At 41.3% G+C, this 24,107-nt stretch overlaps 1 protein-coding gene across 1 annotated transcript in view; it reads left to right on the plus strand.

Moving 5' to 3' along the window:
- Positions 1-24,107, plus strand: part of CRIM1 (cysteine rich transmembrane BMP regulator 1) — a 175,990-nt gene that overhangs the window by 143,793 nt on the left and 8,090 nt on the right. Inside the window, exons 12-14 of the mRNA XM_006910382.3 lie at positions 3,008-3,223; positions 7,872-8,093; positions 21,593-21,787. Of these exons, the coding sequence (XP_006910444.1) occupies positions 3,008-3,223; positions 7,872-8,093; positions 21,593-21,787 (633 nt within the window). The remainder of the gene's footprint in view (positions 1-3,007; positions 3,224-7,871; positions 8,094-21,592; positions 21,788-24,107) is intronic.

A 24,107-nucleotide genomic window follows, 5' to 3' on the forward strand; every position in this document is an offset into this window, starting at 1 on the left:
GCAATCAAGATAAGTTACCAGAAGAGCAGAACAGATTATAACTCATTGGGGGTCCAAATTATGGCTGTCAATAACTGTAATTATTATCATAATACCTCATCAAGTGCCTTTCATCTAATGAGCTCTACACAGTTTTATATCATTTCTTCCTCTGTGCAAGCCACTTCGAGTTAGTAGGGTAAAATACACATAGGCCATTTTTCATTTGGAAAAACAGGCACAGAAAGATTAATTCTCTTAGTCAAAGTTAAATAGTATGTCAGCTGGAAGGCCAGGGAGAAGTGAAGGTTCCCATTCTTACATCAAATTTGTTTCAAAGTTGAAATATACTGTTCAGTTTTGGAGTTAATGATTCTTTTCTCTCGGGTCAGTCCTGGTCCTGTATCTCCCTGTGGATGAGTCAAGAACCTGAGGCCTGGTCCTTTTGCTGCAAAGCAGGTCCAGCCTGGGAGGGAAGGTGGCCGAGCTTGCCTTGCCTGCCATGGACAGGGTTAGGGGAGGGGCACTTGAAGTCTCTTACCTCTGAGATTCTACACGCCTCAGTAACTAAGGGATAGGATGGACAGGCAGCCCTCGTACCCTGTATAGGACCGGATTACAGTGATTGTTTTGTTTTATTTTTTTCCCATAGTTCAGTCAGGTGTGCTCTGTATCGAAACCATTTCCTTTTTCACATGATTTGCTAGTTACATATGAAAAAACCACTAGTATCCACTGAAATGGAAGATAAATGAGCAGTTCGATGAGACAGAACTCTGTGATGACTCTTTGGGGAAGGAAAAATTGGTTCCAGTGAGGACCTCCTGCTTTAATTATAGGCATGAGTGTGTAGAGTGCGGGCTGTACCTGGGTCTTTGACCAACATATACTCAGTGAAGACTGAGTCAGACCGACAGAAACGCAAAGATATTGCTAAGAACAGATAGTTACTAAGAACCGAAAGTTAGTGGAACGAGAACTAGTTTTCTCTGTTTTAGTGGCATAGAAAGTGCTAAAGCACACACTGAATTATTGATGTGTTGTTGTGGGTGCATGAATATCTAGATGTACATGTATAAAAACACATATACATTGATATATGGATGTGTAGATATATTTTTTCCAAATTTCTCTTGTGGATTGCCACAAATGGACTCTGACTGGAGACCTCAGAATGGTTGCGTTCATGGACTCCTACTTTAAACTCCTACTTTCTTCCCTCTTCCTTTCAAGGGTCGGCCGTTTTTGTTTTTCTGGGCTAAGTAAGCACCTCCTAAACTCTTCTGATAGAAGATTTACCAAGTAATATTGTTTCTTAGATTTCTTTTCCTCTCTCACCTTCTATCTTTGTTTCTATTTTAGCTCCATCTCTCTAGCCACTCTCATGTTTTGCCTCAAGGAACATGGAACACACATAGAGCAAAGGGGACCATTAGCAAGATGAGACCTGCAAGCACACGCCATTTTTTTCTAAGCACTTCCCTACATGTCAGCATTTAGAAGGGCAGTAATCATCGATCCTAAATCCTTTTTGAAAACAATAAGGGAGCCTTTTTCCAACATTAGGTTGTTGACGCTCTTTGGAACAATTTTTTATTCTCTCTGTGAACCACAAGAAAGGCACTTTTGTCATCTTGCCCCAGCTTGGTTTTCATTCTGATTGTCTTCCTCTCCACTTCGCTCATACACTGGAAAATTTGATCCAGTTACTTATGAATGTAAGCATTGGCTAACGTCAGTTTTTTGTTATATGTGCGCTCAAAGTTCCGGTCTTCACATGTTCCCTTGAGATAGATCTGTATTAAAAGTTACCTCCTTAACTGGAAATCAGCCCACACCACTGTCTCTCTTCAGTGTTGACTCTTGTGCAGACTGCCCGTTTGAAAGTAACAGCCTGTGAGCTCTTAGATTAGCTCTGAGCATCTGCACAGATAGGGTGGTTCTTCTGGGGCCTGGTCTCCACTGAGCTCCAAGCATGAGCTAGCCATGGTGTCTCCATCCTGCTTCTCAGCAGGCTTCGGCACTGTCAACACCTTCTTGAAATGCTTGTTGTATTTGGATTACGTGAATATGGTTAATGTCTTCATAGTTCTCATTTCCGCAGCCCAACTCAGGGCAACTCCCAGTACCTCTAGACATTTTCAACATTAAATTCCTTCTCTTATCATCATCATCTCACCAAGAGGCCAAAATCACCTCTCCTCTAGGTAAAGAAATCATAGCTATCATCAGCCTCTGAGCATTCATCTATCTTGGTCATCCTGTTGCCAAACAAATATTTAGTCTCAGGTGAGGGTTCTCAGACTGTTGATTCTGCGAGAACATTCCCGCTCCGTTTGCTGGCAGCTGACTTAGATGGAGGCGTCTGACCTGCTCAACAGCAGGATGTATTTTCAAGCATAAGAGTGAGTACTCAGGGTCCCAGAGACAATGAAGAGGATGGAGCACAGAGCACTTGGAAGTTGTGCTTACTCTGGAGGTCCATCCATGACTGAAACAAACATACGCTTGGGTTCAAATCCCTTGTCTGCCCTTAATACTCTGATCTGAGCCCTCAGTTTCCTCTTATTTAAAATAGGATCATAGCACCTACCTTGCAAGGTTGATGTAAGGAATAAATAACACACGTAGAGCACTTGGCATGGAAATTGGACCATAGGAAGCATTCAGTAAATGAAAAAAAAAATCTTCATTCTAGATAATTCCTACACATTTACAGAGATCCCCTAAGAGGCCCTGGTTCTTTATAGTAGGAGTCATGTCCCTGTAATTTAATTCTCTTATTGGATTCTCTTATTATTAATAATAAACTATTTGAACCTCACTTTCTAAAACTAACTCTTCTGCTGTCGCCTCATATTTTTATACATGGAATGTTTCCTTCGCTATTCTGTTGATAAGAACAGAGTGAAATACTCAACAGTCAATTCTTCTCTGTCCCTTGAAGCACACAGTACCAGGTCCTTCAAGAGTTGGTATGACTGCTGATGAGTGATTTCTTGTGTTTTGATTCTGTGTCCTTGCGCAGATGACTTCGTGGTGCAGAAGCCAGAGCTCAGCACCCCCTCCATTTGCCACGCCCCTGGAGGAGAGTACTTTGTGGAAGGAGAAACATGGAACATAGACTCCTGTACTCAGTGCACCTGCCACAGCGGGCGGGTGCTGTGTGAAACAGAGGTGTGCCCGCCTCTACTCTGCCAGAACCCCTCGCGCACCCAGGACTCCTGCTGCCCGCAGTGCACAGGTAACTGGCACCGTGCCCCGGGGTGTGCTTGGCGGGGAAGGCGGCAGCTCAGGCGTCCTCATTCTGCAGGACCAGCGCGTTGAGCCCCGCATGGGAGTGTCTCAAACCCAGTCACCAGTTACCTAGGCGGGAACATCTGGCAGTCTGCTTCCTAGATTCATTCCCTTCTATAGACCACATATTTATGCAATCAATATGCCTTGCACCTGAGGTGACTTTAAAAAAAAAAAAGTCAATTATTTCTTTCTGCTATTTTTTAATCCTACATTTCAGATTCAAGAGACAGTCCTGCTGCACCAAATTATTCTAGATGATTTTGCTAATGTGAAAAGTCATCTTTGTCTTCAACAAATGGAAAGAGCAGTTATTGCTAAATAATGTAAATAAAATTATTTAAAATCTATGAGGGTGGTGAAGATACTTCGAGAATGTTAAATAGGGGAATTGTTAAAATATACGGGATGTTCACCCTCTCAAACCTCTGATGATTAAAAAGTTAAGATTCAAAAGTATTAAGTGACTAGCACTGCACATGTACAAAGAGTATTAGTGTTTTCTTCTTTGTTCTCAGATAATCTGGCCTTAGCAGGCAAATTTATGGTCATGAAACAAATATGTTAATCAGATTTTGTCATTTTAAACGTAAGTTGCTGGTTTTGTAACTAAAGTAGCATTTAAAATTAACACTAGAATTTTATGACTTTTTTCCAAAAGGCATTTAATTTGTATATATAAAATTGCCAAGTTGACAGCAAACTAGTTTTATTTTGTTGCTGCTTAGTCTTTTATCTTTTCAACTTAAATCAATAACCATTTACCTTCTAAATGTATATTCTTTGGGCATTTCTACTCAGTAAAACATAAACCCTTGTATTTTATTATTATTTTTTTACATTGTATTATCTAGTCAGCTGGCCAGAATCTAATGTTCCGTCATTACATCCAGTATAGTCAATGTCCATACTCTTCGTGGGTTCATATTGATACTGTTTTTCAAATTGCATCAGATGAGCCAGTAGGGATAGCCACATTATTTGCCGTTGTCAGTCATGCACTGCTGCCAAGATATTATCATCTTAGTACAAAAGCTTTGGTGTAATTAGCTACGTTAACCTGAAAAGCTTAATTATTGTAAGAAATCTTTTCTAGTACAAGAAATAGTTCATATCTGTTGTTAGGACGTGCATAACCTAGTTCCGACTATGTATTTATCATTATCACTGTTTTATTCAGATGCAAACCCTGCTGATGTTTCTGTGTTAATATATAACCTTAGTTATTCTCATCCTCCTGGTAGAAACCACTTTGAGTGGTCTCCATTAGCGATCATGAACTTATATCCATTTAGATATTCGTTTTACAAATACTTATGGAATGCCTGTATCGAGCCATAGGGATCCCTGGGTAAATGGGTAAATGAAAATAGACACAACTCCTGTCCTGTGGAGCGATAATCCAAGAGAATAGTCAACAATCCAATATTCTGCATTTACGTAAATATAATAACAAAGTGAGAGGAGTGCCTGGAAAGGAAATAATTAAGGGCACATATAACCCAGGAAGTTTTCACTAAAGTGGAAAGTCCTTCTGGTGCCACTTGTACTAGGATCTGAGGACAAATAACAGGGGTTGGTTAGAGGTGAGGTAAGGGGAGAAGGGACTTCTCCACGACCACTCGCCCAAGTTATTGGCAGGACACCTGAATGGACACACAGATTCAGCCCAAAGATCAGGAGCTACCTGGGAAAGGGTCTCCTGAGTCCACAGAGGTGTGATTTCTTAGAGCCGGGTCTCAAGGCAGGTGCTCATGTGCAGAGGTCTCGCAGATTCTAGCAGAGCGGGGCGGAGGCATTCCTTTCTTCCCTGAGGTCCCTAAAGAGACCAAGCACCCTTGCATGCCTGGCTTTGACTTCTCATTTATCACTGTGCACCTGGGCAATTCTTCCTTTGCTTATATAGAACTTGAGAGAGATTTCAGTGACAGCCCTTATCTTTAACACTAGGACTTTGTGTTATATATCAGTATTACAGAGGTGAAGAAGAACATATCTGGAATCTATATTTTAAAGTCAGTCACCCACCCTATAATTGATCTTTCTGAACTTTGCAATAATTGTGCTGCAGCGATAAAAAGATAAAAGTCTTAATATTCAAAGCAGTTTATTCACATCACAGTAAATTTCAGCAGCAGCATTGACAAATGTATATTATACATCTAGAAAAATACCATCTCTAACCTCGGGATACTTGCATTCTAAGGTAATTCAAAATGATATCTGTGTACAGCAGCAGAGCAGCTTCTGCAGAGCCGCATCCCTCACGGTAATTATTTCTCCTAGGATGCTTGTCATTCCCTCTGTCCTTCCCTCTCCTCCAGCCTGGTTTAGAGCGAGACCCAGAAATGGAAATGCGTTCACGAGGAAGGATTGAACACCCCTGCAGGTGACGACACGTCACCACATTAAAAGAGGGAGAAATTAGAATAGCACTGCTTGCTTTTCTAAAACTTTGTAAATTCTTTTTCATCCTTTATTTTCCAGTGTTGTAAAGCAGCATAGTGTAGAAGCGGGAGCTAGAGTAGAAATAGAATCAATGAACAACAGCAGAAAAAAAAAAAACTGGTAAAAACAAAATAAAAGAGTTAAGATTTGGAAGCAGAAATGTAAAGAAGGGGTTTCTGGGACCGGAAAAATGGCAAGAGAGGCCCAAAGAAGAAAGAACCCGTGAGCAAGATTCCCAAAAGATATTTTTAGTCAGAGTTCACTTGGCGGTCACCTCCTTCCCAAGGGAGGAAGACCCACAGAGCCTGCATGTCAGCCCTGACTCTCACCCCAGCCTTGCCAAGCACACCCCGATGCCCTCTGGGACTTCTCCAGGCCCTGATAAGAGGCCTCCAGACTCCAGGATAATCATTTCAGCTATTAGTTCGTAGCTTGATTCATGCCGTCCCTGCTTTCTCTTCTGTTTTTAGATTCCAGGGTCGGCCATGCTTGAAAACACTAAGCTACCATAACCCACTGACACCCTGATTTGCAGCACCTGCCTAGTGAGGACTAGAGTGTGAGCTGTGCTGATTTCCAGCCAAAGCAAAAGTTAGCACTGGTCAGTCTCAAAAAGTAATTATCCCCGGACATGGATGACCCCAGAAAGGTCCCTGAGAAAGTAATCCTGTCTCACCATCTCTCACCCACCGGATGTGATCTATGGAACCACACCTAAAATTGGACCTACAGCCCATGTGTAGCAGTGGAACCAGTGGCTGTTTTCCACCTGTGACTGCCTTCAGCACTGGCAATAGGAGATAGGATTACACAATTTAAAGGAAGGGTAGGCCCATTTCATTAAGGCCGACTGCCCTCTGTCCCCCCAAACAAAGCAACTTTGCTCTTCAAAGAGGCTCTAATTGTAAAATCAAACTCAATAGCTGTAGGGTGTCTTCATGAGGTAGATGGAAGGACAATGTGACTTATATCCATTTAGAGCTTCTGATTTACTGTGATAACTACCTGTGGATCTGTTATTTCTGTTTCATGGTTGAAAGCAGAATTCATGAAGTAGATTCTGAGAGGGGCATATGATAGAAGTGCTTTTTCATCAGCAGGTTGTGAGATGTCTAAACTGGGAACCTCAGTAACTTTTTTTGTTGTTGTTAAATCCCAGTCTTTTTTCTGCTTCAGGTTACAGTTTTCAAAAACTCAAAGGGATATCTGGGTTTTCTGGTGACATTTTCTGTTTTAAGGGGTCACTAGATCTGGGAACCTTCTAGTCAAAGTTTTCAAATAGTGAAGACACAGGTGACTTGCAAAAGATTTCTCGGTGGGCAAATCCTTATGAGTGATAGAGATTTCCCATCATCTTTCAGCTATTAATGTGCGTGCCTGAACGTTGAAATACTACATGTAGGTGTGTTTTGGTGGGTGCAGTGAAAATCTGTTTGGACATTGATTGGTTGAGACTGCGTGTAGCTGCAAGTAAGAAAACCCAGCTGCAGTTTTTAAACAAGAAAAAGGTTTCTTTTACACGCATTATGTATGAGAAGTTTGGAGGCAGCTGTTTCTTAGCATTATGTCAGTGTCTGAACGATGTCAAGGCCTTGCACTTACAGTGGGATAAGGATATGACAGCTGCAGGCAGTACTCATACTCATGGCGAGAAGACTGGGAGCATGGCAGGAGCATCCCATCTGCCCTTCTTCGAAGGAAGTGAAAGCTTTCCCAGAAATCCCTCATTACCCAGTCATCCCATTAGCCACAACATGGCCACCCTTGGTTGCAAGGAAGACTGGAAAAGCAGGGGGCGGGATTGTCCTGTTTGACTTGTACCCATTGTGAACCAGGTCCTCAGACACCCTCACAAAGATCAGGATTTTGTTCAGAAAGAAGAGGAGAGTGGGTGTTATGCAAGCAACTCACAGATTAGAACCTCTGCGACTTCTTTTGCTGGTCTTTGTTGTTTTGCTTTAAAATGTAGGACCCGGCCTGCATCAGACAGGCTGTTTCATTACTGAGATTTTTTTTAAGGAATATGGCGCACAAAGCCATAGTGACTGAGAGTGCTTTCTGTGACACAGAGAGAAACTCACCACGTTGCCCAGTTGGTGGCCTGCAATCTCTTCTTTTCCCTGCTGACCTTTTGTTCGTTTTTTCAGATGAACCTCTCCAGACTCCCTCATCTCGTAACGACAGCGTGCCTAGCTACTGCAAAAATGACGAAGGGGATATATTCCTGGCAGCTGAGTCCTGGAAGCCCGACGTTTGTACCAGCTGCGTGTGCATGGATAGTGTAATCAGCTGTTACTCTGAGTCTTGCCCTTCAGTGTCCTGTGAAAGACCTGTTTTGAGAAAAGGCCAGTGTTGTCCCTACTGCATCGGTAAGACCAAGAAAAAAACTCTTTCATCTCTGCTGGGGGCTACTAAATCTGTACTGACAGCCATATGCCTAGATCAGTTACTGTTTTTGAAATCTGTTTTTCCAGTTGACATGTCACACAGATGCGCAGTCGTAACACCAGGCAGGGGGAAGATGCGGAAGATGTGTTCCCATGATAAAACATTAAGGACACAATGCTCCCTGAATGTCGTGACGTTACAGCACCGTCATGTTCTGTTTTGCTGCTTTGCCATTGCAGGATTTCTGATATCAGACCTGCCTTTCTCCCCCGTTATTTACAGATGGTCATTTGTCCCACGTAGAAACACCATGCGCTGTAGCAGGGTACACTAGGCACAGAAAGCTTGCTGCTGCTTTGAGAGCAACTAAATTCGAAACGCTAACTTAATCTGCTGACACCTAGTTGATGCCATTTCACCCATGCAGTTGTCCATCTTCAGGGCCTAAAGACACAAAATGAGGCCTGAGTAACTAACTGACAGAGTCCTTTTCTTCTTGTGACCGAATAGGATACATCTTGTGAGCAGGGGACATATGTATATTAGGCCCTAACATCTATAATAGAACTAGTTCTATGGACACGAGCCAGATGCTGTCCTGGAGTCCAGAAGGCGAGGCTCAGACAGCTGGCCACTCTAATAAGGCACAGTCCCTGCTCCCAAGGCTCCAGCACTCCTTTATTGCTTTTGTACCGAGTAAAGCTCATAAAGTCAAAGACATGGCATCTCTCAGCCCAGTAGCGAACCTCTAATCAGAGTAGCGAGTAGAAAATTAGACAAGCTGTATTAAATACAGGTATTGTGCATCTATTGTTGCAGACTTTTGCATGCTTTCTACATAAAAGGCATTGCATGTATGTGGGTGATAACTGAGAAAAAGGAGAGATCAGGCCACAGAGCTTTGTAGCCATTCCCATAGAATAGCCGATGAATGGCGCTCAGGTGCATATTGGCCATGACTCAAGCTTATCTGGACAGCTCCCTCTCCTTGACTCTGACCTCTGGCCACTAGACGGGTGGGAGTAGGGCACTTCCTCTGATTCTTATTCTGTGTGTTGGGATACTAGAGATGGAAAGATATTTTAAAAACACAATTTCTGCTCTCAGGAATTTTACAGAGCTCATGTTTCTCATTGTAATGGCCATGGAATATTTATGTTTGAAAGCCAGATTCTCTTTTAACAGGTTGACCATCTATGTAATTTAATCTTCAAACTGTGATGCTTTTGAGAGTAAAATGGCGGCTATTAATAATGTATGATGAGACAACAGCTCTAGACCAAGGGTGTCCCAAGCAAATTGGGACATATGGTTGCCATACCTTTTAGTGACTGGGTTGTTGGGTTCTCCTATAATACCCATTAGCTTTGTTTCTCCTAAATGGAGCCAAAAATGTATCCAGGCATACATCTAGCTTGGTGCTACTTATCTTTTCAAAGAGCTGACCAAAAGTCCCACCAAAAACACGCACTGGCTTTGGTAAGATCTAAATCAAAGATATAGCTTGGCCCCTATTTCAGGCCAGGGGGTTGAGGGAGGAGGATGTACTGGCAGTATCACCATATTCAAATATCAGAACTTCAGGACTGAAAGAAACAAACAGTTCATGAACCAGCCAGGGTGCTTAGAGAAACCAGAGCCCAAGAGGCCTAAGCATCCCAGTTACCTTCGGGGGAAAAATCTCACGCTGAATCTCTCATGTGTTGAAAATTCTCACATTAATTTGTTTCAATAAAAGTACCTGTTGAGTTTTGCTACTTCATTGATAAATTTATAATTAGTAAATTGCTCAACTAGTAAATTTGTTTCCAAATGATAACAGTAAATCATTTCTCTTTCTCACAGAAGCAATTTAACAAATTCAAAGTATGCAAAGAAATCTGCAAATCAGAGTATTCTGTCTTTTTATTTTTATTTTTCGCCCTCATATTTTCTATTCCAATTCCTGCATCATTTAGACTATACGTTCTTCTTTAGCGTGGGAAGGGAAATACTAATTTGGTCCAAATTTATGATTTTTGATATTAAATAACACTTTCACTAAATTGTGGTTCGTATAAGCTCATAATGGTATTGACACAGATATAACTGTATCACACAAACCTATGACTTATCTTCAGGAGAACATATTGGGGATACTTTACATTTGATGAGCAATACTGTGTACTCCTATTCACTCATTCATCTTAATGCTTCATACATGTTGTTTTATAATTGAAATAGTCATGAAGCCCCTTCTGTATGCATCACACTTATTTTGCAAATAGCCTTGCTAGATTAGCCTTCAGCCTCTCTCCCCTCTTGTGTCCAAGCACACAAAGTCAAGTTCAGTTCTTGACTGTGATATGGGGATTTTCTGACTCCAGTTTGCTTCCTCTGCCTCACCAGACTTGTTCATCAGCTTCCCATCTACGTGGCCCTTCCGTAAGGCAGCAAGCCTGGGTACCACTACACACTTGCAGGTAGTTACCACTGTGCCTCAGTGGCAAAGCCTGCATCACCCTCCAGAGATCATCTAGCAAAGGAAAAAGATGCAAAGCCCATCATTTTGCATGTCTTAAAGCACCTGATTGATTCTCCAGGGGGCACCAAGGACCAGTGCTTGCATTGTCTCTTGTCTTAGGCTTTCTCAGTTTTGAACCCAACGCCTGTTAACCCAGATGATCTGTTCCCTGAATCGAGTGTGCTTCACTGCGGTCTGCAGTGCTGACCTCACCATGGCTGCAAGTCTCCTCCCTGGGTGAATAGTCTCCCTAGTCAAATATATATTTCTAAACACCTCAACCCTGCCTTTAATCTGACTTCTCTTCTTGGTGATAAAACCCCTAAACAAAACCATGCTTGCTTTCACCTCATGAAGTGTCCTTTTCTCTTACCATAAGAGAGTTGAAAAGTGGTGATCCTTCTAAGAGTAGTGTAATTATGAGTATTTGCATTTCTTTCAGCTTAATTATCAAGTTACTAATGTGCAGTGATAATGCTTCTCTTTGATGTGTGAAGGCCTCATATTATGTGTGCTAATTTAATAGAATGTGTAATACAGACATAATTAATAGGATTGATGATTAATTTTGAAGAGTGAACAGCTTTGTCTAATTACTTGTAATATCTATCATTAGGGAATTCATCCTTGTACTAGACAGTAACTAGTAATTACCCAATCACTTTAATGGAACATCTGATTCCCTAATTTTTTATATCCTGGCTTTCTCCACAAATACACATGAACTTAGATTTTATTTTCATAGGCTTTTTGACTGTAATGATGGATGAAAGAATGGGGAACAATAATCCAAAGGTGTCTTGGCTATAAATCAGGTGGAGACAAAAGGTCTGGTGGGAATTCTAATGCATGATGGCAGATTCGATACATGGTTCCTTTTGAACAGCAGATGCCTTTGCTGTGACACTCTTCACATGCAAGAGAGCACCCGTGGCCTTATCACTGACCACATGCCTCTCCAGAACCTTTCAGTACTTCAGTGAGATCTTTAGGCCATCATTCTTGAAGGATAGAAAATAATTAAGACAACAACTCTTACTCTTACTGTGCCTGTGGGATGCTTGCTCTGCCCCTTGCTCTGATGTTTGTGTTGGTGATGCTTCTGCTGAGGGCCAGGCTCGAGCAGCTTCTGTAAAGGGAGGGACTGTCAGCATTCCAGTGGAACCTCACCCTGTCCAGGGGTTCCCTCATTTCTGGTCAAATATTATAAAGAAAGAGCCCCACTTTTAACATAAAGATCTTTCTTAATTTAATTTATGGGGGTTTCAAGCCCATATTGCTGCTGCATTCACATTGGAAATTAATTTGCTCAGATGTGTCCGCTGATCAAGGCAGTCTAATTGAACAGGACTGTTCTTGAATAAGCAACTCTTGGGTTAGCCAAGTCGGAAGTATGACTCAGTGCATAGAATATTGTTTTGAAACTTAAAATTTGGCAAGTATTTATTTGTAACCATGTGTTATTTTAGAAAATATTTGAGGTCAGATATTTAGAGTCATATTTGTTGGCTAGAAAATCCCTGAGTCAGTGCATCTTTCTCACTTAAGAAGTTTTTGTCAAAGGTTAGTTATTTTTAGAGGATAGTTTCTTGGGTGATATACATATATGTTTATATTTCATAACTTGATGTGAACGAAGTTAAGATACTCTGATTACATGTCTTCAACTCATCTGGTATCTTTTAAATGTCTTTATCTCTTTAAGGATCTGTGAAAACGGATTCTGTTATAGATTATATATGAAAAAATAATTTTCTTACAGATTGCATATCTGCCTAATTAGAAGTTAGCTATATTTTATATTTTACATACATTATATTGACATTTGCAGTGGAGCTTTCACGTGGAGCTGGCTCTGCCCTCAGTTGTTATGGTATAATTATATTTCCTCTCCATAGTGATCTTCAACTAGCAAATGATTAATAAATATTACTCCTTAATAGGGGCAATGTCTATACTTTATATCAAGCCAGTCTATTATACAGCATTCGTTTTTGCTTAGATTTATGTTTATTTGTTTAGGTATCTTTTCCTTGAGATAAATATAAATAGTGTCTCTGTGGAACATCTGTTGATCATTGTGTATTTAACTCAGCCAAGAAATCAAACATAGTAAATATTTAATTTAGCATCTTTAAGATATACAACCCATGGAATTACATGTACATTTTTCAGCCATAATGTTATGATACTGGCATCTTCATTGGAAGATTTTTCACAGCTGTTTCTCAAGTGTGTTTTCTTAAAATTAAAAACTTCTGTGTATTGGAAGGAGAACTTACTTGGGAGCCACAGGGTTATGATCCCATTTTTGACATATTCTAGCTATATGTCTCGGTGATATAAATAGCATAACCCTAGCTCAGTTTCCACATATATAAGATGCAAATGATAATACTGCCCTGTACTTCACTTAAGTGCTATGAAAGTTAATAATACACGTAGGTGAAAGTACTTTATGAATGGCAAACACTACATGAATATATGGGTTCAGTACAGTTGTAGCTCTTCTAACATGGAGTGTATCTGATATGAGTAACATGCATCAAATAGATTTTGGTGTCTCACTTGAAATAGTGTCCCAGTGACGAGCTTTTGAAGGACGAGAATATTTCAGATACTGCTTTGGTAGTGTACCTTGTCGTCCTATACACGCTCAACTTAAATGTTCCCTGACTGCTTCAGTCATTTCATTGTGATCCAGGGCGTGCTTCGTAACAGTTGTAGTGTGGCTGTGTTGTGGCAGTGCCTAACCTACAAACCTCAGAGATTCGCTGTCCTTTCATGCCTCTGGATGTCGCCACGGGAGAGAGAATGAAGCTTTTGTTTTTTGTTTGAGAGGCTAGACTCATTTGAGGAATTTGTGAACTTATCGTACACAATCCATTCACTATGACTCCTGGAAACAGTATGTGGCAGTTATAATCAGGCAGACTCATTGAGAAGAGACCTGGTACATTGAGTAGAGACCTGGCATGTTCTTCAGAGCCCTCGGTTCCCGTTGGCCCCATACTGTAGCCCCAGTGGTCGCAGTTAGTGCTGAGGTGATGTAAACAAACGAGAAGGAAACGGGATGCTTTTCTGTGCATTGTTGAGCAGGTATAAGACTAAACACATTCTGGGTGTCATGCAGTGTACTAACTTTGGAACAGGTCTAAAGTCACCACAAAAATAAACAGTGTTTGCTTTCAGTTCGTTTAGGTCTCCCGTACACCCTAGGAAGCATCTCATCTTCTTATTCCATAAACAGCTTGCTTTTCTCACTTCAGTATTCTTTACAGGCCCCCAGCTATGTAAGCGGAAGTTCAAGTTGTTCTAGTTAACTTGGGGGAACCCCCGAGTGTCATCATCTTTATCTGGGCTCCAGCCCCATGTTCGTATTTTACAGAAGGGAGGCTGGCACTGGCGTTTCCAGAGAGACCCACTAGCTTATGGCTTTTACTTCTTATTTTGGTCCAGGAAACCATCCCCGATTCTGAACCCCTCTAATGGTTTGGGGGAAGACCCCTTGGAGGAGGATTGCATTTCTGATGAGGAAATGTAATCAGATCTGAAGTTGGTCTGCAGACCCTCTGGAAGAGGCTGGCAGAGTACTCCTGACAGCACCTGGGCTGTGACAGGATGAAACATCCCTGTAGGTGCTGAAACTGACCACTCTGGGCAGTCCAGTGGCTTCCACCTCAAAGATTCCTTAACAGGATTCTATACTTTGCCTTTTCATAGCTTTAAGTCCTAAAGAAAATGTTACTTTTTTTTCTTATTCAAGCCAGCTCAATCTTACATTGTCCCCGCCTGCCTTTTAGACTACATTACATATTTTCAAAAGGATTTCTGTGTATAATCTCCATGTACCTATAGTTGTGCCTTGGATTGTAGGTAGACCTTGTAAGAAATGAGACCTCATTTAAAGTTGAAAACGAATGTTTCCTTCAACTTCCATCCATGAAGTGGTTAATTACCTCATAATAGATGCTTAATACAAGGCTTAAGTTCTATTACTGAGAAATTATCCTCTTTGCATGCAGTAGAAATCAGCCAGAAGTCACTGTGTTTACCAGTTTGGTGAGATTTCCATTCATGGAACTCAGGAAAATTTGTAATTCTTCTATTAACCGGGAACCCTGTGTCATCACCTATTCCTTCCAGTATGTTGAAGAAACCTGAAAGGCTCTTTTGGTCTTTGTAAGGAGACTTAGACCCCACTCTAAGACAGATGGAATAAAATAAAGCAAAAATGGACTTCCAAGACAGGTCTTAAAACTGTGGTCAGATCCACTGTCACAGCAGTTTAGACATTATTTGGGGTAGGAGCTGGCCTTCATGGCAGTACTGGTCTCGGTTTCTTTTTTCTTTTTATAAAAATGAGTTAAGAGCAGATGTTTTATTTATTAGGAGCTAAAGGTTATAAAATAAAGTGCTCAGGTTTTGTATTAAATCAATAAACATTTTTTGCATTTTTAGCCAAAAAATCTTTAATTATTTGCTGATAGAATTACTGTGTATTAGATCTCTCTGCCTCATTAAAATTGTCTAGACTGCCTGCATCATTTTTAGCAAGACTCCAATTCAGTTACAATTTCACATTCTTTTATAGTGTATGATGGTCCAGTGAGCCAGCATATTCAAAATCAGTCATCATCTTCCATGCCTACGAGTCTCTCTGCACCTCTGAGTGACCTGCAAATTATTTGCTCAGATTTCTTATTTGTTGTGATTTCTGTTTGTCTCCTGTTTATGTAAAAACATTAAAACTGGTTTCTCAAACAGAAGGCACACACATTCTATTTATTCTCCAAATGTGGAGTTTGTGCTGAGCATGCGCCCACTTGAAATGCAGAAATGAAGATGATATCACAGGCCAGGAATTTTGGTGTCTTGTCAATTAAGAGAAAGTAAAATTTAAGATCATAGTAGCATTTTATTTCTTTGTGTGAGGTAGAGAAAGCATACTGTAATGCATTGTTACATTTATAAGCTAAAAATTTTAAACTACTTTCCCTATATTCACCCAAGTCAGCAGTGTCATTGGGGAGACTTGGCTGTCTTTTCCACTCTCTTTTCTAAATCTCATGTTGCCCACAGTGTGCCTGGTACCTTTTCACACCTGTCAAAATGACTTCACTGACGTTTTCTTTAAATCCCTCCAACTTCAAACTTAAGAAATCAACCTGAAGTATAATGTTATTAGCAGGGCAGTAGTTTGTACATCTTTTCAAAACATTTGGCACATCTATTTAGACCTGGAATCACATAAGACTGATGAGACTCTGTAAATCTAGGAGGATCTTCTCAAGAGCAGAGACCATGTCTGCCTTGGGTACCAGTGCATCCAGTATTTAGAATGGTGCTCTTCACAGCGATGGGTAGAATGAACAAGCACCCCGCTATACCCCTGGCACCCCAGGCTGGGTTACTTTGCAGTGGGACTTATACTGAGAGTAAGAGCTACAATTAGTTTCTCAGCCACTGAGATCCCAGAGTAAATACTTTTCAGGACTCTAAATATTACACTGGAGATTTAAAAGAACTGATGCAATTTCTAAAGCTGCCTAACCTCCTCCCAGGAAGTTACTTCTGTGCCAAGACTCTGACTTCATGACCACTGCAACCAGATTTAGAGCCTGAAGTATCTATACAACAAAGTTGTGTCCTGGCAGCAACTGAAAAGCCCAACTATAACATAGGTTTGAGTGGATTTTAGTTTTTATATCCTTCCATGGAGGAAAGAGGCAGAGGGAAATCTGGAGACGCTTTCTTTTCAGGGGCTAATGTATCTCGCTCATCATGGTCAGATTTAGAGCAAGACCTGAGTTACCGCATCAGTGATCCCTGAAACACTGAATTGGATCTTTAGAGAGGAAGGAAACAACACAATTCTAGATTCTAGGTCTTCCCCAGCTATTAATTAGCTTTATAGCATAATTAATAAAACAGCTCAAGAATAGAAGCAGTCCAGTTGTAATAGCCTGTTAAGGTTTTTTTTTTTTTTTTCCTTGAGAAAAAGTAAGACAGAATTTTAAATTCAGCTTGAAAGGAGTTAAGATTTCAAGCCCTTGCCACTTTTTCTTCCCCATTTCTATCACTCAGGATCAAGGTAAATGAAAGAAAAAAACAAACAAACAAACAATGAAAGACAGTGCATGTTTTTATTGTAGCTATATGTGGTGCAAGATAAAGTTGCTTATATTCGAATCCAAAAAAAAGATAAGACGTGTCTGAACATCCATGAGTTCAACATCCCACTGAAGACGCCCTCATGGCACAAGCGTTCCAGGCTCCTGAAACACACTGCAGCGTGTGTCTGCAGAAGCAAATCTCCATTCCTTAGCAGGAACTTTGTTTCTGAACGAGGCCAAAAGTCACATTAAGCTGAATCTGATAGATAAGATACAGGCCAGAACTGGGAAAAACAAATACCAAAGCTGACCTAAACCAAGGAGTGGCTGTAAAATAGTAACCGTCTTCCGTACATGTTTCAAAACCTGGGCCTAGATGATAGAGCAAAAGAAAAAGTCCCAAGCTTTGTGAAGCAAGGGCAGTATCATTGGAATATGGTCATAGCCCTCTGCAGTGACTGCTTAGAAGAGGATCACATTTGTTTGGGTATATAATTCCTGATGTGTTTGTTTTAAAAATAAGCCTTATTATACCAGTGTCATCCCTCATGTGTTCCTCAAAACATTCTCCTCTGATCCTCTTCCTGCGGGAAGGGGGAGGTGGTGTTAAATAGAGATTTGCCTAAGAAGGACCATGAGTCTTCAGTAACCACTTCCTTATCTTCATCCATTGATAGGATCCTGCCAGATATGTGATGCAGTCAGCTGAAGGGTAATTTACTTTTGAGGACAAAGACTCAACAAATGTAAGGGGTAGGAAATCTAAGTGGCCACTTTCCAGAGTCAGTGAACAGTAACCACTTTTGTTTGTGTGGCCTGGATCTCTGCCCAAGAATGCGGCTCTTCCTGAGGTTGTCCCACTGGCAGGCAGAAGGTATGTGGGGCTGTGGAGCCAGACTCACCTTAGTTCCTGTTGTGGCCCTACCACTTCCTAGCCTTGCATCTTGGGCAAATGGTGTCATCTTCCTGTCCCTCAGTTTTCTGTGAAATCGGAAAAATACCTGTCTTATTGGGCTGTGGAGACCAAATAGAATTGACACATGTAAAATGCTTATCACAGTGCCCAGTACATAGCAGGCACTCAATAAGTGGAAGTTGTGATAATTATTAGGTATTTAAGAATCAAAATGAGGTCATTGTCAGTGTAAGCAAACAAGTTGTATGGTAAATATAAGTCAAAATTAAATGGCACAGCCCACTCGATAGCCAAATATAAACTACTTAGATTACTTTTAGTTGGATATTCCTATGTCTCTATTTCTGTATCCCTCTTTAGCCTGACTGCCTAAAATGCTTTTATATGTGCTTTCAATTAGAATATGCCGTTTCCCCAAAAAAACTACAGTGGTATTATTAATTTATTATTTAGAACCTGAAATTGCATAGACTAACCACTGTGTCTCCCTATAAACCAAGTATTTTCTAAAACTTCCTGACAGAGCTTTCTCAGATTAACCCCAATATGCTATGGAAAAAAGCGGTCTATCTAGAAAAAGAAATGCACATGTAAGAAATAGGGGACACCAAGTTCCATCAGTTAGCCAAAATTTACTGCATGCTTTCAGGACTGTGTTAAGATCTTTGCCGGTCAGATGAAATTTAATCAAAAGCATAAATGTTCTGAGACAAGAAAAGGCTAAAGGAGTTTGTCACCACCAAACCAGCATTACAAGAAATGTTAAAGGGATTTTTTAAGAAGAAAAAGGAGAGGAAAAAAATATGAATAATAAAATGGCAATAACTATGTACCTATCAATAATCACTTTAAATTGTAAATGGATTAAATACCTCAAACAAAAGACATAGGGGAGCTGAATGGATAAGAAAACAAGACCATACATATGCTGTCTGTAATAGACTCACTTTAGATCAAAGACACAGACCAAAAGTAAAGAGACCAAAAGTAAAAAGGTATTTCATGGAAATGGAAATGAAAAAAAAAAAAAGCTGGGGTAGCAGTACTTCTATCAGACAAAATAGACTTTAAAACAAGTCTATAATAAGAGACAAAGAAGGACATTTCATAATGATAAAGGGATCAGTCCAACAAGAGGATATAATCCTTGTAAACATTTACCCACTCAACATAGGAGCACCTGAATATATAAAGCAAATATTGATGGATATAAAAGGAGAAATCAATAGTAGTACAGTCATAATAGGGGACTTTAACATCCCCATTGACATCAATAGATAGATCTTCCAGACAGAAAATCAACAAGGAAACAGCTGCCTTAAATGACACACTAAACCAAATGGTTTTGATTGATATTTTTAGAGCTTAACACCAAAGCAACAGAATATACATTATTTTCAAGGGCATATGAAACATTTTCCAAGACAGACCACATGTTTGGCCACAAAATAAGTCTCAATAAATTTAAGATTGAAATCATATCAGGGATCATCTCTGACCACAATGGTACAAAACTAGAAATCAGTTACAAGGAAAAAAAATTGGAAAACACAGAAACACATGGAGGCTAAATAACATACCAATGAATAGGTTGGCAATGAGATCAAGGAATCAAAAGATACCTTGAGACAAAGATGAAAACACAATAACCCAAAATCTATGGGGCACAGCAAAAGCAGTCCTAAGAGGGAAATTCATTGTAGTACGGGACTACAAGAAACAAGAAAAAATCTCAAACAATCTAACCTTACACCTAAAGGAGCTAGAAAAAGAACAGCAAATAAAGCCCCAAGTGAGTAGAAGGAAGGAAATAATAATTATCAGAGTAGAAATAAAATAGAATCTGAAAAATAATTTAAAAGATCAATGAAACCAAGAGCTGCAAGAAACAGGGTCATCCTTCATGCCTCCCTCTTCCTTACTGTCCGTACCCTCACAGCCATTTCTCAGAAATATCTCTAGTCTTGCCTTGCCTTTTCCATCACTGCTGCCTTAATCTAGTCCCATATCACATCCTCTTAGACAGTATCCCCATCTTTCTTACCTCATTTAGTCCTCTACATTGTCCTATTCTAGGGTTCTCTTCTTAAAAACAAAGCTGAGGATTCCATATTAGCAGAAACTTCTATTATGAGTTTGGTTTTAAAGCCACCAAATGAGTTTTTCAGCCTAACAGTGCATCAGAAAACTTTCTGTGGAACAATCACAAATACGGTAAAGTACACTTTTAAATAGACATTGAAAAGGGTTTCCGTTCACAACTAGAGCTTTTCATGATTACTCAGTATCCCTTGTTGAACCTTAAGCAGCAGCAGTAAGAGAAATGATGGGAAAATGTTGAGAAACAAAGTATACATTTTCACACTTGACAGATTCCTTCCTATGCTTGCTTATAACACTCTGGGATGGACCAAGACTTAAATCTAGGGAAATACAAAATATTACAGTAATAGGACATTGTTAGTGCCAATTAATAAGGTAGATGTGCTTGAGTAGTTGGTAAGAAAAGAATGTGGATACTAAAGAGCATTTCTTTATGATTTGTGAGCATTTCTATCTGTGACCCTCCTCTGGAAAAGTTCAAGGGGAAGCTTTGTGCTAGGTCTTCACAGAAAGCAGCTTCGGCCACCTCGAAGCACTAGGCTGTAGAGTTCGGGTAGCTGGGAGGAAATGACTCCTGACACTGTAGCTTACACTTTCTTGTTGCGCCCTCGGGCATTCTGGGTTCTGTCCTTTGTGTCCATCCCTGCAAGAGCTTCCGATGCCTTCCAGGAAGAACCCAAGGCCCTGGACCCCACTCCTTTCCTAAGGGACTTTGCTTCCAGATTCCTTCATAGTTTTCCATTTTCTGTTGACCAGTGGTGAGTGGAGCTGCCTTTAGAATCGGAGCATAAAATTTCCCCGGGTTAGGAAGAATCATCTAGTAATTGTCATGTCCGGTGACAAGGAAGTGCTGTGTCCCCCATGTGTCTCCATCAGTTTGCTCCATCTCTGTTTCGCTGGTCACTTGGGCCTCATTTGGAGCTATCGCCTTGAGCTCAAGAGGAAATGTGATCACACTAGTAAGCTAGTGAGTTCAGGTAAACCAGGAGAGTCAGAGAAAAAGGAACATTCAAGTAAAAGGCTGGGGGAGGGAAGAAATGAGGATGGCACAGGGAAATGCAGAAAAAAAGAGCAGAATGTTTTTAAGCTATAAATTCATACACAAAAAAAATAGCTCTTAAAAATATGTTTTTCTCAGAAACGATAGTTCACTGATAAAAATGGATTGAAATGAAATGAGGTTGTTTTTAAAGTAGAAATGTCTGTTGATGAGAGGAAAATCTGTCTAGCATCACTGGAAAATGAAGGAAATGGTTATCTCAATGCTAATTCCCCTTTGGCTAGCCCAAGGCGCCTACTGGTTCCCCATGACATGCTATTATCATTCCTTACTATTCCTCTGAATCATTTACAAAAAAAAAAAAAAAAGGATTAACTAAAACTAGGAATTTCTTGAATTGTCTCCGTAAACACACTCAGCTGGACTTTTTCTTTTTAATGTCTTTTCACATAGAACCAAACCTGAACATGTCTCTGCCGAGTTGTATGTCAGTTTTTGTTTTTCCACATAGTGTGTTCAACAGCCGTACAGTGGCTATATTTCTGCATTTTGTGATGGCAATCTAATGACCCTTTCCCAGGGGTATCATTTCCATCTGGTTGTAACAGTTGCCACCCTGTGTTAGCCTCAGTGGCCCTTGAGGCCACAAGACTAGAGTTCCGAACCTTCTCCTGGGCAGAGGAAAATGTCACTAAGCAACTAGGGAAGCCACTTTTCATCCAATTCTGGAAATCTGAAGCATACTGTGATTGTACGAAGCGATTCCCCTTTACCGCAGGCATAATAAGATATTGTGCTTTGTCCCATTAAGCCACTCCACCATGTGCTGTTCTTTTCACTAGAAGACACAATTGCAAAGAAGACGGTGTGCCACTTCAGTGGGAAGGCCTACGCCGACGAGGAACGCTGGGACATCGATAGCTGCACACACTGCTACTGCCTGCAGGGCCAGACCCTCTGCTCGACCGTCAGTTGCCCGCCTCTGCCCTGTGTCGAGCCCATCAATGTGGAAGGAAGTTGCTGCCCGATGTGTCCAGGTATCTAAGCCACTGCCGTGCCATTTCTCGAGCTGTAATACTAATTTAAGATGAAACAAGCACACTCGGATCCTCCTTCACCTGTCCATTAGTTCCTGTGGCCCACGCGGTGTGTCAGGCTCAGTCAAAGTCTCCCTGAGCAAAGACATGGGGGGACAGCTGGAGAGACTGTGACCCACAAGATGAGGGCATGATTTTGGTTCATCGCCCTGGTTCTTCTGATTTACATTCTCTAAACTTGAGTGGCATCGTGGCCTTACGGGTATGACAGGCCTGTTAACAACACCTGCCCTATCCGAGTAGCAGTTTTAGTGCAGCATTGGACTAGCCTAGTGAAAAAGGTCCAAGATGGGACACAGTAGGGAATACACTTGATAGCCGTTACAAGGTGAATATACATCAGAACCAAAATGTAAATTGAAAGAATAGTCTGGTTCTACCTTTTTTCAGTTCCTGCATTCCAGCAGTACTCATTCCGCCCCATGCAACCTTCTGTCAGGCCTTCTGCAGAACTTTCATCTCTTCCATATACAGCGTATCTGCTGAGCACACCCCCAGCTGGCTGTTGGAACCCCATCCCTCCCACCCTTCATGTCAGCTCAGTAATTCACCTCCTAGTTTCAAACCTAAGTCCCCTAAAGCTGCCCAGATCCTCCCCAGGCCTTCTGGTTTCCATGTCTGTGTCTCCTGCCAAGACAGCTCCTTTATCCTCTGCCCCTGGTCCCAGCAATGCAGGCCCTGAGCCCTCGGCAGGCCAGCTCCTGGGCAGGGTTCCAGATCTAAAGCCCTAAACACACAGACTTCACAGGCCGTGTAGACCACACAGAGCGAAGAGAGGGCTCACTCTTAAGAGCCTGTTGAAGTCCTGAGTGAGTCAGGAGCCTATCTTCACCTGATTCTTGTGTTTTCTTGCAGTGTATTAGAGAATCCTGCTTCATGCAATACAGTGAGCTAGGCATCACGCCAGCCGAGAAATGCATCTACACTGTGCATTGTAAAATGGGACAGTCATCAAATCCAGAGTTTCACTGAGCTCTGCACGTCCGCCTTTTGTCTGAGTGTTATACAGACGAGCCCTAATCGAGCACGTCTAAAACTGTCCATTTATGCCCTAAAAAGGCTGGCATATTCTGCCAGGTCAGGAGGCTGACCCCAGATGAAGGATACTCTTCCTAATTTAATCTTCACTGACATTGTTTAAGGTGTAGATTGAGAGTCAGAGGTTCACTTCTGTGGTGGTTTATCACTCAGCGTGCACATGATAAAAAATGGAATCCTTTAGTAGTGTTTTCAATGAAAAGAATGAGGGAAAACATGTATTTGTCATTGGAGTCGTTTTATCTAGTACATGTCACCTATGTTTCACACTAATTTTCCTAGTAATAAATGGTGAAACTTGACCTTATTTATTCAACAGAGATTCATCTAGTGCTTCCTATGCACAAGCACTGTTTTAGGCACTGGGGAGACACAGTGAGTCAAAGTCACCATACACAGGGAGCTTCCATTTTCGTAGGGAGAGATGAGAATCCAACGAGTAAACAGTAAATAACACAAGGATAAGGGCTACGGAGAAAACATAGCAAGACGGGGGCTAGGGAGAAGTGGGGACTGGCGGGTTTTTTTTTGTTTGGGTTTTTTTTTAACGTAGAACGATAAGGGAACACCAGGACAAAGGACAGGCCAGGAACTGCTGAACGGCGAGGAGTCGCTGTCAGGAGAGGCCCGTGACGGCACGGTTGGTCTCGATCACAGCTGTATCCCCAGAACTCAGACCAGTGTCTGCCACGGAGGAAGGGCTCAGGAAATAGTCATTGAACAGGGGCCAGATAACTCTTCACTGGAGAAGACATCCGCCTTCCATCCTAGGCAGATCCTCCCCACTTCCCCTGCTGTTGCTAAGAGACCTGACGCACAGTCGCGTTGCTGCTGTTTCCAGGGGTTGCACTTGAAATATACCCACAGGCAGATAGGATGGGAAAACCTGAGGAGAAACAGAACTGAGCCCAGCCGAAAGTGTCTGCGGAGGTTTTTGCTCCTCAGCTGTTGACATTTACAGGTTTGGTGGAACGGATCTCGCGTTCACCTTTTCTACTGAAAAGGCCTCTGAAGCCAGCGGCATGTTTGCCCTGTTGCGACAGGAAGGTTTAGCACTGTGCACTGGACCAGGCAGGAAAGGGGTTCAGGAGTGCTGTGGCGCTTAAAGATGTCACACTTAAAGATGTCACATTAGTGTCAAGGTAGTTTTCTTCCCAAATTCCTCCAAGGAATTCATACCACATCTCAGCGTTTCTCAGTGAGCGAGCTAAACTCCATCCCG

This window comes from Pteropus alecto, unplaced genomic scaffold (assembly GCF_000325575.1).
Source record: "Pteropus alecto unplaced genomic scaffold, ASM32557v1 scaffold61, whole genome shotgun sequence".
Lineage (NCBI taxonomy): Eukaryota > Metazoa > Chordata > Mammalia > Chiroptera > Pteropodidae > Pteropus > Pteropus alecto.